This window comes from Artemia sp. Qi Xiang Cuo, chromosome 18 (genome assembly GCF_049724085.1).
Source record: "Artemia sp. Qi Xiang Cuo chromosome 18, ASM4972408v1, whole genome shotgun sequence".
Classification (NCBI taxonomy): Eukaryota; Metazoa; Arthropoda; class Branchiopoda; order Anostraca; family Artemiidae; genus Artemia; species Artemia sp. Qi Xiang Cuo.
The window spans coordinates 41,192,869-41,212,559 of NC_142811.1; the positions used below are offsets into that span (position 1 = coordinate 41,192,869).

General features: G+C 35.9%; 1 protein-coding gene across 3 annotated transcripts in view; it reads left to right on the top strand.

Annotated features, from left to right (window-relative positions):
* The window catches only part of LOC148941502 (early estrogen-induced gene 1 protein), a 130,174-nt gene that overhangs the window by 58,827 nt on the left and 51,656 nt on the right, over positions 1 to 19,691 (top strand). For all 3 annotated transcript variants that reach the window (XM_089104291.1, XM_089104293.1, XM_089104292.1), the window contains exon 2: positions 991 to 1,273. In XM_089104291.1, the coding sequence (XP_088960417.1) occupies positions 1,119 to 1,273 (155 nt within the window). In that variant the 5' untranslated portion in view covers positions 991 to 1,118. The remainder of the gene's footprint in view (positions 1 to 990; positions 1,274 to 19,691) is intronic.

A 19,691-nucleotide genomic window follows, 5' to 3' on the forward strand; every position in this document is an offset into this window, starting at 1 on the left:
AGCGGGGGAGGGCGCCTAGTTGCCCTCTAATTTTTTGGTCACTTAAAAAGGGCACTAAAACTTTTAATTTCTGTTTAATGAGCCCCCTCTCAATATTCTAGGACCACTGGGTCGATATGATCACCTCTGGAAAAAAAAGAAGCAAATAAACACGTATCCATGATCTTTCTTCTTGCAAAAAATACAAAATTCCACTTTTTTGTAGATAGGACCTTGAAACCTCTTCAGTAGGGTTCTTTGATACGCTTGAGTTTGATGGTGTGATTTTCATTAAAATTCTATGACTTTTAGGGGGTTGTTTCCCCTTTTTTCGAAAATAAAACTAATTTTCTCAGGCTCGTAATTTTTGGTGGGCAAAACTAAACTTGATGAAACTTATATACTTAAAATCAGCATTAAAATTTGATTCTGTTGATGTATCTATTGGTATCAAAATTCCGCTTTTTAGAGTTTTGGTTACTATTGAGCCGTGACACTCCTTACTTACAGTTCGTTACCACCACAGTTTATATAATTATCCAGTAAGTTTACCGCAGATGATTTCTGGCTCTTCATTCTCGGTGCGAACAAAAAACTCCTCCCACTTATTTGTGCACTTATTGTCCCATTATTGGTGAGCCGGCCAAGTGGTTTTGTCAGTACTTGTTCCGTAGGTATTATTCTTTGTCTACCCGTGAAAAGATCTAATGCCGCTTATATTTATACGTTTTCTGGAGCACTCGCACCTCGGTCCGGGTTTTTGTCCTTTGATACGCAAGATCTTTCATTTTCTATTTTTTTTAAATCTCTGTTTTATGCAAATTTTGGTGCTGTACAAACGTAGGTGGGGTCTCCATTGCTTTATGAGTGTCTAATAATATTCTTTTTGGTACTCGTTTTTCTTATTTTACACCTTGTTGGCTACCTCCAGTTAAAACTCATTGTGATTATATCATTTAGTGACTGATAAGCATAAAAACAGTTAATTATTTATTTTGTAATTGTTTTCAGGCGAGGAAAGAGTGAAAAGGAACGCCGCGATTACTGATTGCATTGACCGATATCGTGTTGATAATGTTTTTAGTTGATTCAACGCTCTGACCAAGAGTGTTTATAAAAAGTTAAAAAAAAAGACTCCGATGCGTACGATGGAGTTTATTTTGAAAAAGAAAAAGTATAAATTCCAAGTGGAACTGAAATTAGAGGAGTTGACAGCTGTTCCGTTTACAAATGCCGTTTTGTTTGCTAAGGTCAGATTGTTGGAAGGAGGAAATTTTGAAGCAATATCCACAAGGTCAGTTGTTTTTTCAACGAAGTACAGGTTCGGACCAGTATATGTAAGGTCAAAAGCTAATAATAATAAATAATAGCATTGGGATATTCATAGAAAGTTCATTGTCATTTGGGGAGAATGAAAGCTACCATAGCATTTTAGAACAATATGATTCAAGCCCACTCGGTCATGTATATAAAAAGGCTTAAATATTGGTACTTTCCCATTATATGGGCATTTTTAAAAAGTCAAGTTTGGTTAATGCTAATGAAATAAAATAGGATGAATATATAATAGTTTATAAACATATTTGGGCTATATATTTGCACATTAAGGGGGATGGGGGGTAAAGCATTGCATATATTAAATACGGGTACTTTCCCATTATGCGGGCCTCTCTAAAAAGTCAAGTTTGGTTAATGCTAATGAAATAAAATAAAATAGTATGAATATATAATAGTTTAGAAACAAATTTGGGCTATATATTTCCACGTTAGGGGGGCGGGATGCTGGGTAAAGCATGGCATATATTAAATACGTAACCTAACCTAACCTAGGTACCTCCCCCCCCTAAACCCCAAAAACAGTTTAATATCGTATACGCAATGAAAACCATGCTATAACCATGCCTACTCAATAGCAGTTAAGACGTCAAAAACGGGTTTTATCATTGCCTACTCTATAGTGGTTAACCCGAGAGGCCCGCATAATGGGAAAGTACCTAAATACGTAACATAACCTAGGTACCCCCCCTCCCCCTAAACTCCAAAAAACAACAGTTTAAATATCGTATACGCAATGAAAACCACGCTATGGATTGCATTACTCTTTACCCGTCTCTTGAATTAACCCATCAAAAACGGGTTTTGCGTGAATGGTTCCCTTGTAAATGCCCATATAATGGGAAAGTACCTAAATATTTTTTAAAGTATGCATACAGGTCTAATCTTAGAATGTTTTTCTATTAGTAGTCTGTAAGGGGGAAAGAAATGCGCAGAACGGTCATGATAGGATTGAGCTGGGATGGTATAAAAATGATATACAGTCTATGGTGATTTTATCAGAGATGGGCTAGATGGAAGCGTCAATAGATATGGGATGGAAGGAGGTGTTAGTGGCCTTGGGCTGCTAGCAGGTATGAAAATTTTTTACTTGTAACAGGATTGTTTCTTGTAACAATTTACAACCTCGTAAAAGATGTTAGGTTCCGAGTAATGGAGCTGAAGTCTATTTATGTTCTCCAGATCAGAATTTAAGTGGAAGCAGATGAGATGGATAGTCATAACTCCATCTTGTAAGGCATCTAATTCGTTTCGAGGCGGTAAGGGGATTAAAATATTAAAATAATTTCTGTTTCTTTTTTTGCCTTCTTTGCATTTTGAAATACTTGGTGGCTATGTCTTATAGCCACCACACTCAAGTTCTTGGTCTGAGTAGAACCGGTTTCTTTCTGTATTTCAGTATATAATCGGTGACAATCAGCTTAGCGTGAGAGAGAAAAACTACAATATAGGTATATTTGAATTAAATGTTTCAGTTGGTATTATGGTTAGGTTAGGTTAGAAACCATTTAATACAATGCTTTCTGGGGGGGGGGGGGGCTGATTTCTGCAATTCTTTGTTGTAGTTTCCATAAATTTGTCACGAAAGCATTTTATTCTCATCATATTTAGGAATATTTCATTAGGATTAACCTAACTTCACTTGTTGAGTGTGGTGGCTACAAGACATAAGTACCAAATATTTAAAGGAGGTTTAGAAAGTCGAAGTAGAACCGTCTTGTGCCCAAGATCATGCCGAGAATCAATAGAAGCATAATGTTTTCGTCATCTTTTTTTATCCCCTGAGGGTTCATCCAAGTTAATTCTCCACTATCGACATGGAATTAGGGATGGTTGTATAGGGGCAATGTGACAAGGGCGCCAATAAGAAAAATCTTGGGGAGGGAGCAATGTGACATGGGTGCCAATAATTGACCAAATTGACAAATTTATTTGAAAAAAAGAGTGAAAAGCAGAAAAAAACAAGGGATGAGGGCGCTAGAAACAATCAGAAAACAGGGGGCGGGGTCTCACCCCGCCCCCTGGATCCTCCAGTGCATGGCATCTCTTCATGTATTAAGTATATTTTAATCAAAATGTCCTAAAGTGGAGGTAGGGTCGAAGGAACGGTGCTGCGCATACATCAGTGATTTACAATGCACAACCCATTGGTTGGAACTGGCCCAGTTCTCTATCCATATTTCTTCGACTTTTGAACGTTTCCTAAGTAATGGGAAAAATACCTTTTTGTTGATAAAAGTTTTTCATTAATCTGTTATAATTGATTTTTGAAAATGAACATGATTGAAAATGGAATCAGCCATTGTTGGCTACGAATAGACATTTTAATAAACCATTGTAGATGTAAATAATGTTAATCTAGTCCCCTTAATGAAAAACGCTGATGGGTCTTGTACAATACATTAATGGAACGGTAAAATTCTAGATAAGGGAGTTTTGACATCTTAGAAAGTAGTTACGAGAATAAGGAGATTGAAACTTCCAGGAACGAATTCCGAGTCTGAATGTATGAATTTGGAAGGCGTTTTCCATATTTTATCTCTAGCCTTTTATTTCTTCTAAGGCTTAGTAAACAGGCCTATCAGTGGCGCCAATTCATGAAAATGTAGGGAGGGGGTAATATTTTTTCGATTTTTTTAAAACAAGGATGCTAACAAGAGGGTTTTCTTCCAAAATACACGAGTGGGCATTTTTTTTTATCCTTTTTTACAACATGAAAATACAAAAGATATTTTTCCGGAATCTAGGGGACAATTACTCCTATTGTTCCTCTTTAATTAGTGGCCTTGAGGAATAACACTGTGTATTAGCTTTGGGTAAAATATGTTTTTCCTTAATTTTGGTTTGAGTATAATTTTCTTGGACTCTAAATTTCGAAAACAAAATTCTGATGACTTTTATAGGATTTCAAGCCATATAAGATTTTTTCTTTCAAATTTAAGATTCATTTTTCCAAATTCTTAAGACCCTTATAAATCTAAATTCTGAAAGCTATTAGGTACATTACATAAATTTGAGCCTATTTTTGAAAATTTCACCTTTATGCCACTAAGTGGTATTTTTCAATTAGCTGGTACCCACGATAGAAGTCAAGTTTGGTTAATGTTAATGAAATAAAACAAAATATGATGACAATATAATAGTTTAGAAACAAATAGGATGGGCTGTATATTTGCAAATTAGGGGAGTGGGGGGTAAAGCATAGCATATATTAAATGCGTAACCTAACCTACCCTTGGTACCTTTCCCCCCTAAACCCCAAAAAACAATAGTTTAAATATTGTAAACGCAATGACGAAACCACGGTTTGCGATCCAATTCTCTATTGAAAGATATCCGTTTGACTAGTTTCCTTTAGCATCTTCCCTATGCAATATATCGCGTGGGTACCAGCTAGTTGAGAATTAGGCTACCCACAAAGTTTATCAGAGTTCAAAAAAGGTCAGTACCTTTTGGAGATGGATTGATTAGACGTAGATACGGCAAAAGACATTCTTAGAGCATAATGCAGATTCTAAATCCACTGGTGAAAGCTTTATTCACCTAACTCAACTGCTTTCCAAGTTAGCAAAAAGCTCATAACTTTGCCAATGGATCTTGTAATTCGTGCATTGTCAAACTTTATCTCAATCTAAATGCCCCCTTAGACTTGGGTCAACTGGCCCATTTCGAATTTAAATTCCTTAAAACCTGGACGAGACAAAACTGAAGTAGCAGATTTATTTGCGTTTAAAGATCTCTTAATTCCTATTTACAAATAGCATTTAAAATCTCAAGCTGTTTTTGTTAAACATGGTGGAACATAGGAAAGAACATTTTACGATAGAAATGTATACATAATTTGAATCAGCTATGTGTAGGCTACCAATGCTTATTAAAAGTCCACAGCACCCCTGGAAAAAGTCCAAAGCCCCATTAATGAACCCCCGGATCTGCTCTGGGAGTCAGTCGGTAATAGTACAAGGTGGCTGCCTAATAAGAAGTAGACACTGTTTGGTGGTTTGTGTGTTTCCCCTAGCTTTTGAAAATGAAGGGATGACTGAAGACTTTTTTTGTGAGGAACGTGATACTTTTTTGTATTATGTACCATATGCCTTGGTCCCCGAATTTTCATTTAACGAGATTTATCCAATAGAATGACTTTGAAAGCCGTGAAGAGGTCACTTTGGTAAACGAAAAAGTACGACTTAAGCTGACATGTGCTGCAGCGTATCTGGGGGAAAGGGGATAAACCTAAAGGTCTCACGTTACGAAAATACATCCTAAAAAGGTACTTACGTGTTATCCCGACATCACTCAATAAATGAAGTTAGGTTAATAATAATGAAATATACTAAAAAAAGATGAAAATATAATACTTTAGCAACAAAATTATGGAAAATAAAACAAAGAATTACATAAAACAGGCCGCCCAGAACGCATTATATTAAATACCTAACATAACCTAACCAAAATACCAACTCTGTATATTGAATATTTAATTAAAATATAGCTTCAACGTAGTTTATTTCAGTGAACCTAAGCTAATTGTCTTCGTATACAGAGAATGATAAACCGGTTTTTAGCAGCAAAATTGTTGAGTATTGTCGGGATCAGACGCAAGTACCCCTAAAAATTACAAAAGGTTACTTTGATAATTTGAATTGTCTATTTTGATTTTTGATAACAGAAATGTGACTCATTTTACTTTGTTTTATTGACAAGTTTGTGTTGAAAATAGCCTTCCCCCCAAAAATGCTATGTTTCAGCCCCCATCACGATTTCTGAATACACCCGTGGGCATTAGCATTAGCATTGCCTGTCTGTCCACAGTTTGGTCCAATGGGTTCTTGCTCCCGTAGTCGATGGTTTTATTAGCAATTATGAATCCGCAGGTTCTAGGTTTATAGAATTTGAATTTGAAATAAAAGTCTTCATAAGTCAAAATTGGTCAAGCAGGAAGCGATTGGCAGAATTAATAATAAAACAAATAAAGTAGACCTATTTGTTCTTCTTTTTCCCCTTAAATAATACTTACGATTGCTTAACCTGTGTTTAGAGGTAGACAACCATGGAATGTCTACTGGAGCATAAAGAACTACAAATTATAAAAGCTTTAGAGTAACTTATATCATCTTACAATAACGACAAAAATAGAAACTTACAAGAAGAAAAATGGAAAGAGGGGTCTGTGCCAGAAACCAAAGTAAACGCTATTGTGTTTAATTTAATTAAGATAATCCAAATTTGTCAACGTTCTGTGTCATAACACTAGTTTTAGGGAGCGTGAACGTTCCAGATTATAGAAATACAAAAGAAATAGAGGTCAAAACACAAGATTTTGCCGTTAGCCACGAGCCAGACCAAGTTTTAAATTTTGAAACTTTACTTGTAATTTCAAGAGTTTAGCTAAATAACGGCAAAATTACTCTAAATGCTCTTTCCTAGACCATACAAAAGCAGAGCAAGCAGTAGGCTTAACTCTTGAAATTAAGACCAGGATTTAAAAATTTAGCATGACTCTAGGCTAACAGTAAAATCTGAGTATGGAATTTTCCGAGTCTGACTCGTCTATTTTTTTCCCTGTCTATCTCTCTTCTAGATAGAATATCCTCCACAACTAATATTTCATTCGTGCTGAATTTTCTAATCTTTATTGCGTAGCTTAAAAAAAAAAACGAACTCAAAGTATCTTGCAGTTTTCGAGTATATCTTATCGTCTAAAACTGTAGGTATTTACTATAATTGACTGTTTAAACCTGAAAAAAAAATTTCTGCTAATAAATTTATCTACAAACTTCCTCATTCAGGAAAAAACTACAGATGACTTTTGTGTCTTACAGTTTTGTATGACATTTTATACAGTTTTTGAAGTTTTGCATGCTGTTTTAAATTTTGTTTATATATGGAGATACTATTTTTTTCATTTTCTGCCCTAATTGTAATTGATCTTAATTCAGTTTGGTACTAGTTAATTATCCAGAAGTTAATTATCCTAGTTAATTATCCAGAACACACTAAAAAAATTTGATATGTAACATCACAGAACAATCGGTTTGGCTGTCAGTATTCGGAGACAATTAGCTTAGGTTCAGTGGAACAACTATGCTGTAGGTAAATTTCAATTAAATATTTAGTATGTAGAGTTAATATTTTGGTTAGGTTAGTTCTATATTAGTTTAGGTTAAGTATTAAATATAATGCGTTCTGGGCGGCCTGCTTTCGATAATTCTCTGTTGTAGTTTACATAATTTTGTTACTAAAGTATTATATTTTCATTGGGTTTTTATATATTTCATTAGGATTAACCTAACTTTACTTCTTGGGTTTGTTCTGTATTATTACAAGTTCCCAAAGTTTTATTAGTTAACAATTCTATTTCTGCGTGGTCACAGGAAAATATTAATCCTAAAAATTAGTAGCAATTAGGATGAGAGCGTCTTATATTTCTGGTCATGCCTCGGACGTACTTGAAATGACCTCGTGGCACTAGGCTAGTTTTTATCCCCTTATTAAAAACACTAGATACACGACCATTTGATAGCCTGTCAGTACATAATTTCCATGCTTCGTATGATTCTGAAGGTTATAACAAAAAAAGTAAAATTTCATGGTGCAGTTATGGTCAAATTACGCTGGTTTCCGTTGTTGTTGTTGTTGTTTTTTTACATCACTTTCTTTTATCTATTATTAAAAGTTAAACGTATGCGAAATATATTTCTAATTTCTCACAATTTTCATTTGGAAAACTTGCGGTTTTGCCCCCAGTAAGAAGTCAGTCTCAAAACAAACACTACAGATTAGGCCCTGATTACTTTGGTCAGTGAACCCATAGTCTGTCAGGTTTATTGGCAATTTTTGAGGCGGTTTTTGAAAAATGCCAATGTTTGTGATGGATTTATCTTTCACGATGTGAGACAGGCTATCGAATTTTGAAGGTTGTTTATGCCAATTTGTGCACTGCAATGGAAAATGTAGTTTACGCTATGGGTATTTATTAACTTCTAGATTTTGATGTACTAGAGGTAGTATTTTGTAATTGCGAAATCTGGAACCTGAAAGTAAAAATATCTTATTCTTTAAGAAACTAAAATTTGAAGACTACCATTTTGCTCAGTTTTTCTTTTCAGTACTTGGGCATTATATAGGCGTATCTAAAAAGTCAAGTTTGGTTAATGTTAATCAAATAAAATAAAATAGGATGAATATATAATAGTTTATAAACAAATTTGGGCTATCTAATTGTAAATCTGATGGGGGGGGGGGGTAAAGCATAGCATATATTAAATACGTAACCTAACCTAGGTACCCTTTTCTCCCCCTAAACCCTAAAAAACAACAGTTTTAATATCGTAAATGCGTTGAAAACTAGGCTAAGCATTGCATTACTGTACAGCGATGTCTTGAATTAACCCGTCAAAAACGGGTTTTTCGTGACTGGTTTCCTTGTAAAGGCCCATATAGTGCCCAAGTACCTTCTGTTCTTTCGAACGGACTATGAGGAAACTCTGCACGACCCTCTGTTACTTTGCAACATAATTAGGTTTTATCTTAACCAGCAAGCCAGTACTTATCGTGAGAGCGAAATTGTCCTACCACCGAAATTATCCTTTCGTGCTTAGTTGTTTTCGCTATCATTAATAGCCGGAGAAAAAACTCAGCTGACAAAATTGTAGGACTGTGGAGCGTTCGAAAAGGAGCGTTCAAGTCCTTCAATAGTTCAATCCCGGTTTTCTCAGAATGAGTTTTCTAGCAATAAGACGAATTCGCTCTCAGGGCACGAATTATTAAATTAGTCGTTTTAAATGTAAGTGAAGAGTGAGTAATCGCAAGTGAACAGCAAAGGGTCATGGTACATCCTTGGCGTACACGGCCCCATCCTCAGTCACACAATACATAGCTGTCATATATAATGGAATAAAGAAAAAGAAACAATCTTTAGGGTATACCCATAATCCCGCAAAATTCTCCATAGATAATCTCTATCCAAAGAAGATGACAAAAAACTAATGAGCTGTATAGCTTATGAGCCGTCATTAGATATACTCTTTAAAGACTTCGTTTTCTACCATCATTGATAACCGATATGGCTAAAAAAGAAAGAAAACGATTTGGGTTGAAGACTCTTAAGAGTGGGAGGGCTGATACCAAATATTTTGCTAGTGAGATGAACTGGAATGAAACTATTCTTTTTCCGTACGATATGCATAGGATATGAAATAGATCCGTTCTAAAGGTATGGTTTTTCCCCAATGAAATAGGAAAATGCTTTTGTCAAAAGATAGCATGCTTTTGATGATTGTGGAAGTGCGTTTGTTCCTAGTATTCGGTATTGATTGCTTAAAAACTGTTGAATGAAAGGCGTGTCTATAGCAATTTTATTGTCAGGAAGTGGATCATCCTTTTTTGCCCTTATAACACAAAGTAAAAAAAGAATTCTTGCAGAAAACGCTCTAGAAAACCTCTGGTTGAAAAGAGCATCAGGAACTATTATGAGAGAACTATGGCCTGATTTCAACCCTCACACTCTTTGAAGAGAACATTTCTCATTTTCCAGGCGAATAATAGCTAGGCCATACTTCCGGTGCCAACGCTCTGTGAAGTGTTGCAGTCATTGTGACCATAGGTGACAGTTGACGAACAAAAACAAGCGACAATATGTATTGGATTTGACTTAAACCTTCTAAAAGCATAGTAAAATTACCTTCCTGCTAATTTCTACAAAAAATTGATCCTAATTCTAAGGGCTATTCTTTTGAATGCAAAGGACGAGAATGCAGCCCTCTCTTTACAGAGGTTTCCTTGAAAACGGACTCTTGATACCGTAAATATTTGTGTTGACGACATTGTGTTGAGTAAATTTCACCAGTCTGGGTAGTAGTTCGGCTGAAAAAAGATATGTTTGATACCGCTTCCCCTTCTACAGAGGTTAAATCTGTTGCAGACCACGAATAGGAATAGTTGTAAGCTTAGTTCTAAGCTCACTCCAAATTTGGCTGAAACATGACGCCCCTTGCGGTAAGTGTATTTATGCGGTAAGTGTATTGTATTGTACCTTGCGGTAAGTGTAAGTGTATTGTACCTTGCGGTAAGTGTATTTATGACAAGAATTTAGGGACCATTCTTCCCTGAAATAGGCCGAATCGATCCGTGATTCTAAAAAGGAATAAATGGGACATTAAATTTTACTCCCCACTAGGGTTGGTTAAGATCCAACAACCCTTTTGGTAGATACGCTAACGAATCTAATTTAGATGTCAGATATTGGCTGTCACCTCCCATTAGATTTTGTCGAAGTTAGCCCACCTTTTCTGATAGATGTCCTAAAGACTAAAATTTAGGGATCTCCTCTTTTTACAGAGGACAGATCGTTCTTGGACCCCAAAGTGCCCCAACATAGAATTCAATTCTCACTTTCCACTATGTGTTGAAATCTGACAACCCGTTCTGGAAGATGTCCCGATTGTAAAACCCCCTCCCTCTACCAATTACAGAGAGAGGTTAGATCGGCTATGGACCCCTCCCCCTCAAAACAAAGTAGAACTAGGACCCTAGCTCTTCCTTTCCAATAAGTTTCATTTATATATGACAACCCGTTATGGTAATATCTTGATTAGTTTTATTGGAGCAACACCTCCGCCAACAAAGATTGGATCAGGCACAGTTTGTCAGAAATACAGTATCATGATAACTAGCATAGCCCTGCTTTCCACTAATTTTCGGGTGAGATCTGACAGCTCATTCTTAAGGAGTTCTTGATGACACGAATTTTTCGAACTCTTCCCTTATGCTTAGGTGTCCAGACAGCAAAAATCACTAGTAAGGCGCTATTTCTTGCTTCCCACCAAAGATGGCTTGGATCAGGCATCCCCTTCTTGTATGTGTGCTTATGACCAGAATTACGGGGCTCACTCTCCTCGCACCTCTCAGAGGTTAGAACGAGTCCGGGCTACCAAAAGATAAACTTTTGACTAGCTCTTATTCAACACGGAGTTTGGTTGAAATGCAATCCTTCATCTTCCAAACAGAGGCAGAATCGGTCTCTGACTTTAGAAAAGGCGAAACATCACACCCCATGATGCATTTGACTATATTTGTTTGAAATCCGACAAACCATTCTGGTTATTTTTCTGAAGACATGTAGTTAGGGACTCTCCACCTTTCCATCCACACAGAATTTTGATCAGACCCTGATCTCCAAAAGGCGAAATTGAGACATTAACTCTTACTGGCCACTAAGTTTCGTTAAGAACTGGCAACTCATTCTAGTAAATATCCTGATTACAAGAATCTAGCCCCCCCCCCAAGCCATTCAAAGGGGGGAGGGGCAACCAGGTCAGCTGCCCAGGGTGCTGCAGTTGGACGGGGATGCGGCTGGGAGATTGTCCACTTTGATCAGATTTTTCAATTTGATTCGGCTTTTTTTGCTTATATTTGAGTCGAGAGGGAGGCGCTTTGATTAATTTTCCCCTGGCGCCAATAACTCCTGGAACGGCTCTGGCTCCCTCCCTTTCCCAACATACGGTATTATAAATTTCTTCAGTGTTTTTATCCGGTAAGGCTACTAGCAAATTTTATATTTTCGCGGTCAAGCCTAAAGTATTCAGAGCAAAATTTAAACTGTTCTTTATAAGTCTTGGTAGATATTTTTCTTCTTATACTTGATGCGAGAAAATCAGTAGGAAATTATTTCTACTTTCTTCATTTCCTGTTGAAAATTTCTCAGGCAAGAATTGGCAAGCGCCTTTCAATTCATACAACGAAGTTTTGCTTTTAGCAATTTTTCTTCATACTAAGTCAGAACCAAGCTTATCACTTATCATTCCTCAGATATGTCACTAAAGTTTTGTCAATTTAACAAAGAAATTGCTTTATTTTTCTCCTCTTCTATAAGATTTTAAAAATGTTATTTCTCCTTTATATATGTATCAAACTTGAACCAGTTTATATGAAAAGGCAAAAATCAAAATGTGACGAACTTTTATTTAGCGACCGAAGTTAAAGTTAATTAAAAATTTGTCCCTCGGCACAGATCTATCAACTTAAAGTCTATCTCTTCATCGTTCAAGGATGGTCTCCAACGGTGTAAATTAAATCTCTCAGCAAAAACAATTTAGGAAATTGTTTTGCGATTGTTTTTAGAAGCACTTACAAGTCGCTTATTCACTTATTAAAGTATGTCGCTTGTTTGCAATGGAGTTTAGTTTTAGAGCAATCTTATATCTTTTAACGAGAAATAATTGTAAATATATATTTCTTTCTGTAAATTGGCATACTAACATTTCCCGGTCTGAGAGAATGATCTAGATAGGCCAAGACTTAGGGAACCCCCCCCCCCCCACCTTTGCCCTTGATATATTTTTTCTTAAATTCTTGGTGAAATGAAATTAAGAGATCATAATACCAGAAAAACTGTCAAATTGAAGTTTTGCATTTGAACTAGGGTTCCTGAATATCGATCATGTAATTTCTATTCCTAAAGCTTTCGACATGAGTTCATTGTGCATAGTACTTTTGGGATTGTTTGGTTAATTATCCACCTTATTTTAACAAAATATTCAACTAACAATGTTATCTCGGACAGGATTTTTAGTGAAGTAAGTTTGTTTTTCCTTTACATAGTTCGGGGGCAAACTAGGCCAAAAAAATAAAATGAATGTCATTTCAACCAAATCTAGAAAAAACATAGAAAAGGTTTTCTTCCTGTGAATTAGAGTATGGGGGGATTGCATTTCTGTGGGAGGATTTCTAACGGTAGGGGGAACACGTCAGACATGGATTATGTCTAAAATTCGCTTCACCGAGCGAAGTTCGGTCTTCTGGTAGTCTATGTCAAAATTGATTGTGATAGAAAAAACATATAAGACCTCGAAAGCAATTTTGAGTAATAAACCCTGCTCCCCTATGAGGAAGAAAGGGTTAATATGCTTTGAACTCCATGGTCTACATTGTAGTTTTACTACTGTTTTGTAGCCTTTTTTTTCAGTTAAACTCCGATTTTTAGTTAGAAGCAATATCTTTTATGCACAGTTTTCCATCTATTATAACAAACGCGATATAGTTTTCTAACGTTAAATGTGTTGTTTGTGCATTTGGATTCTTTCTAAAGCAGGAACTTACGCAGGGGGGACTTTGGGGCCAGCCCTTCCGAAATATTAATTTTCTTTAGTTTCCGAGTACATCTTATTCAAATCGTTAAATGAAATCGTTTTTTCCTTTATCTCCCCCTCGATTTTATCCCCCCTCCCCAAAAAAATTCCCCATAAAATGTTATTTTCATTAATATAGATACAACAGCAATTATCTTCTATAATAGCCACACAATATGAACAAAGTAACCAAATTTTCTACTTTTTTCGGTTCCTGAAAGCAAAAATTCATTAGAAGCATATCTGTTCATAGGTTATTGATGTTACTGAATTGAGCCTTGGCAAGATCAGTACCACCATTTGATGGGTTTCTATTAGTTTTTTCTTTTCTTTCTATTACTAAAAATTGCAGAATTTCTAGGATAGAATTTCACAGTTTATAACAAATAATACAAGGAAAGTTCATTGAGGAAAGATTAATTTTTAGTGCTTGCTAGTAAAATGTATCTGATCGCATGATTAAGTAATATTAATAAAAAAAAAACATAGCCTTTTGCGGCAAGCCTAAAATAGTGTTTAGCATTTTATGGTAATCCAAACATCTGAATGGTCTGGGTCGTAACACTGGTTTTGGGGATTGGGTACGAATAGCTTTAGTGAAGGTCATATTTTGTGTGGTATGCAAGATACCATAAGGAGCACAGGAAAGGCAATGGGAGACCACGGAATCAAATGGGGAGGAAAAAGTTTCCTGGACTTAGATTATGCTGATGATTTAAGTATCCTAGATGAAAGTGTGAGCAAAATGAATAAACTTTTAGAGGTTTTGTGAGTTCAGGGTGCTAGAATAGGTTTGAAAATTAATGTTAAGGATACTAAGTCACTAAGGCTAGGAATAAGTGAAGGTGAAAAGGTGACATTGGGTAACGAAAAGATTGATCAGGTGGGCAGCTTTACTTACCTTGTTAGTATAGGTTTGAAAATTCATGTTAAGAAGACTTAAGTCACTAAGGCTAGGAATAAGTGAAAAGGTGACGTTGGGTTATGAAAAGATTGATCAGGTGGGCAGCTTCACTTACCTTGGTAGTTTAGGTTTGAAAATTAATGTTAAGAAGACTAAGTCACTAAGGCTAGGAATAAGTGGAGATGAAAAGGTGACGTTGGGTAATGAAAAGATTGATCAGGTGGACAGCTTCACTTACCTTGATAGTATTATTAGTAAAGACGGTGGGAGCAGTGAAGATGTTAAAAGTAGAATAGCCAAGGCTCAGGGTGCTTTTTCACAGTTAAAAAAAAGTTTGGAAGAGTAGGAAGATAGGTCTGCAAACCAAGATTAGAATATTGGAAGCTACAGTGATGACAGTAGTCAAACATGGCTCTGAAGCATGGGCGCTTCGAAAAGCGATAAAGTTTTGCTAGATGTTTTCCAGAGAAATAGATAGATAGATAGATTGATTGATTTTCCATATACCAGTAAAATAATTACATAACAATCTACAAATCCCCACAAAGGCTCCATGGCCTGTAGGAGGGGGATTATGAAAAGATCAAATAAACATTAAACATTTAAACGCTTAAGATTTAAACAATATAAACATAACGTTAATATTTAAACATATAAACATAAGCATTTTAAATTTTAACATTTAAAGCATTTGCTTAATAAAAAAAAAAAAAAAAAAAAAAAAAAATAAAAAAAAAAAAAAAAAAGGAGAGTTCACTAAGTAAGCTTTATCAAATTACAGTGAATCACAACATCTATATATATATATAAAAAAAATAATAAAAAAAAAAATTAAATGAAATAAAACTTTTGGCAGCAGGCAAAAGTAAAGAAAATTAATCACATGAAAACAAATATTTTTTTACTAGTCTTTTGAAGGTGCCAAACGAGTGGCATTCTCGAGCCGAATCGGGAAGGGTGTTCCATATCAAATGACACGCAACAAGAGGATTAAAATCGTATCTTTTTGTTTGTGTATGGGGAATTTGGATATTTAGAGAACTACGGAGTTGATAATTTGACCGATCAGATACAAAAGAAGACGTAAATCTAAGGGACCTAGGAATATCACCATGGAGCCGAAGAAAAGCGAAAGACGCACAGGAAAGAATATAAAGTTTTTTAAAATCAAGTGACGGTTTAGTTGCCGAACGATTTACATCCTGGATAAGATTTATAGCTTTATCGTAAGTATTCGAAAGTGGTTTGAGAAAAGAAGGGAAAGAAGACATCCATATGACTGAACAATAGGAAACATAAGAATGAATTAAGCTATGAAATAGGATTCTTAGAATTGGCCCTGGAAAGATATGTTTTAGTTTTCTTAGAATACCAAGGTTTCTGCATACCTTCATTTTAATCAAATCAATATGGTGTTTAAAAGATAAATTTTCATCTAGGAGGATGCCTAGGAAACGGACATGGCCATCCTTTTGTCTACTAATAAAGCCTTTGGATATATGAATTTCAGATAATTGAGGACAAGCCTGAGATATACGAGAAAAAACTAAAAAACTAGTTTTAGAAACATTTAAGGCAAGAGAGTTAGCATCAAACCAAATTAAAACTCTCTCGAAGAGGTTCACTAACTTTGTACGAACCTCATCCTCTGTTCTCCCAGAAGTAATAAGGGTGGTATCATCGGCAAAAGTAACAAGAGAATCCGAGTCATGCAAACTATAGTTGTTGGTAAGGGAGACTGTTGGATGACATAGACGACAGCAATAAAGAGAATTTTTATTTCTAACTGCAAAAATTAGGTCATTTATATAAATTAAAAACAGTGCCGGCCCTAAAACTGACCCTTGAGGGACCCCCTGGTCAACACTAGATGGTGAGCGAAAAAGTGGATCAACAGAAATTATTCTACCAGACAAGAAAGACTTGAACCAATCAAACGCACTACCTCTTACACCAAAATGAGAAAGTTTAAATAGAAGAACACTGTGAGTTAAAGAATCAAAGGCTTTACGAACATCCAGAAACAAAGCAGCAGGAATCAAATGGGAATCTATGGCAGAATGAAGATAATTCAGTAAAACTGCACAAGCATGCTCAGTCGAATGACTTGCTCGAAAACCAAATTGAAAATCGTGAAAAAATCTTTAGAAGTAAGAAAATTATGAAGACGAGAAAGCATCGCCTTCTCAAATATTTTGCTAAACACAGACAACAAAGAAATTGGCCGATAGTTGGCTGGATCCTTTCGTGTCCCCCCTTATATAATATGATGACTCGAGCACGCTTGAGACTACTCGGGAAAATACCATGCTGAAAGGAGACGTTAATAAGTTTTGTTAAGGGATAAATAATGGAAGGAAGTATGAACTTAATTACTTTAGTAGGAATATTATCAGGGCCAGAAGACGAACAATTTTTCAATCCCATTACAACTTTAGCTATTTCTTTCTCCGTCGCTGGTTCCAAAAACATTGACTTCATACAAGGTGGCCCAATATAATACCTGAAGTTGGATCATGAAGGAGAATAACCAACAGCCGAAGCGGTCCTTTTACCAATATTCGCAAAATATGAAGTAAATGCATCTTGAACATTCAGTTCACCTTCGATGATTTTGCCATCGAGATCCAAAAAAGAAGGGGTTGATGGAGACTGAAAAAAGGGCCTAATCACAGAATTTATAACCTGCCATGTTTTTCGTATATCTTAACCACAATCTGAAAAACAATTAAAATAATACTGGGACTTGGCCTTTCGACACACAAAATGCAAAATATTCCTATAAATTTTAAATTGTTGAAATCGAATTGCTTTCATTGAGGGACTAGCAGATTCAAAGACCATCCAGAAATTATTTTTTTTCCTACAATTCTAAAGCAGACCAGGGGTCATCCAAGTATCTAGATGAAAAGCCTTCTTAGACTTTCAATTAGAAAGTGAAATAAAACACATATCAAGAGCAACGTCTATAATAGACTCATAAGAATTATAAACTACATTACCAAAATCAGAATCACTCTCAAAATCACCCCAAGAAATTTCTGACAATCTTTACAAAAGAAGTATCAAATCCACTTCACCAAACCTAAACGGCCTCTTACGAGACTCGCAAGTCCTCTCAATAGTCTGTTTATCAAAACAGTATCTAGAGTAAACAGGGAAATGATCGGAAATGTCGCTCACTAAAACATTATTTTGGATCAAGGTGGCCGTACAGAAAATATTGTCAATCAGAGATGACGTAGTCTCTGTTATGCGAGATGGGATACATACAGAAGGTAAAGTACCTGCGGCAAGCATGGACGACAGAAAATCCAAAGATACAGAAGACTTTATATCTATCAAGTTTATATTAAAATCTCCCATAATAATTAATTCAGTCGACTGTTTTAGGATGGTATCCAGTAGATCATTAAGAGTGTGTAGAAACAGTGGAATAGAGCCACTAGGAGATTAATAAATAATACTAAAAATTAAATCCTTACCTTCACATTTAATATCTAAAAAAAGTGACTCAAAGACACCTTCGATATTCTGGATAAATCCATTCTAAGAGAATATGGGAGATTATTAGAAATATACAAAGCAAGACCACCCTTGGCGATCTTTTGTCGATTCAGTCGTTCCATTTTATAACCTTGCAAATCCAAAAGCATATCATATTTAGAATCTAAAAAAGTCTCGCATAAACCAACAACGTCAGGTAGCCCATCCGAAACAATCTGTTTTAGATGGTCAATTGAAGAACAAAGACCCTGGATATTCAACTGGAGCCCAGAACAATCGCTTAAGGATTGTTCTGGGTACCCGGCTGACTGACCGTATTTCAATTAATAGGCTGTCCGAATAATGTGGTTCAATACCGCTCTCTAGGGCTATAATGAAAGAAAGGTTGAGGTGGCGAGGGCAGGTTGTGTTGATGAAGTATGACAGGTTGCCGAAGATTGTTCTTTTCTGCCAACCGTCTAGGGCTAAGCGGAGAGCAGGTCGTCCTCTTATGGGGTGGGAGGATGTCATAAAGAAAGATTGAAGGGAAATGAGAACTTCGTGGGAGAGTGTAAAGAGGAAGGCTTTGAATAGATTGGGATGGAGGAGGAGTGTGCGTAGCTGTGTTGGCTTCAGGCGGCTTGGTGCTGCAATGAGTTGTTAGTAGTAGTAGTAGTAGTAGTAGTATGCAAGATAAGCGCATTAAAATGGTTAGTGCTATGTACGAAAACATTATTGCTGCCGTTAAGGTATGAAGGGAAGTTAGTAAGTTGGTTTGGTGTTAATCAGGAGTTAAACATGGTTGTGTCCTATTTCCTTTTTTATGTATTATTTTGATGTACCTTGTCCTAAGGAACTCAACAAAGGCTATTGGAGAGTACGGGATCAAATGGGAAGGTAGAACTTCCTTGCCTTAGATTATGCAGATGATTTGGGTGTCTTAGATTAAAATGATGTATTTTAAAATGAATGTATTTTTGGAGTTTAAGAGAGACAAGGCTGCAAAAAGAGACTTAAAGGTTAATGCTGGGACGACTAGGAACACATGAACGCAAAGAAGTGGTGATGGGTAACGAGAAGGTTGATCAAGGGGATAGCTTCACTTACCTGGGTAGTATAATTAGTAAAGATAGTGGATCCAGTGAAGATATAAAAAGTAGAATAGCCAAGGCCCGAGGTGTATGTTTTACAGTTTTAAAAGAATGGGAAGATAAGACTGCGAACTAAGATTAGAATACGGGACGCTATAGTGACGAAACAGGGGCTCTTTAAAAGCCAGAGAAAGATTTGATAAATGCTTTCCAAAGGAATTGTCCAAGGATAATCTTAAGCACCCGTTCGAGTAAGGTTATTTCAATCAACCAGCTGTAAGAAAAATATGGTTCGATCCCGCTTTCTATGGTTATAATGAAAGAAAAGTTGAGATGGCTAGGACTCGTTTTATGGATAAGGGATAAGAGAATGACAAAGATTATGTGTTTTGACAATCTATCTGGGGCCAAATGAGAAGCAGGTCCTGTCCGAATGGGTTGACAAGTGATCATAAGGATGGATTGAAAGGAAATTTAACAACAAGTTAAATATGGCCAATGCTTCTCTGCACAGCTACAAAATCTTGTGAAAATTAAAAACTATAATGATCAATTCATGCCAGATAAAAAGAAATTATGTTGGGAAAACTCTTAGAAACTTTTTTTTATGATTTTTAGTGACTTTTCGTCCAAAAATGTCATATTTTGTTAAGTATAGATACATATAGCCGGCATTTTAGAATAGTGGCGCAAATTCCTGAAAATGCTAGTGGCGGGTGAGAGCATATTCCTCAAAGTCTATGGGGGGAATTCTGTCTTTGTTTTCAA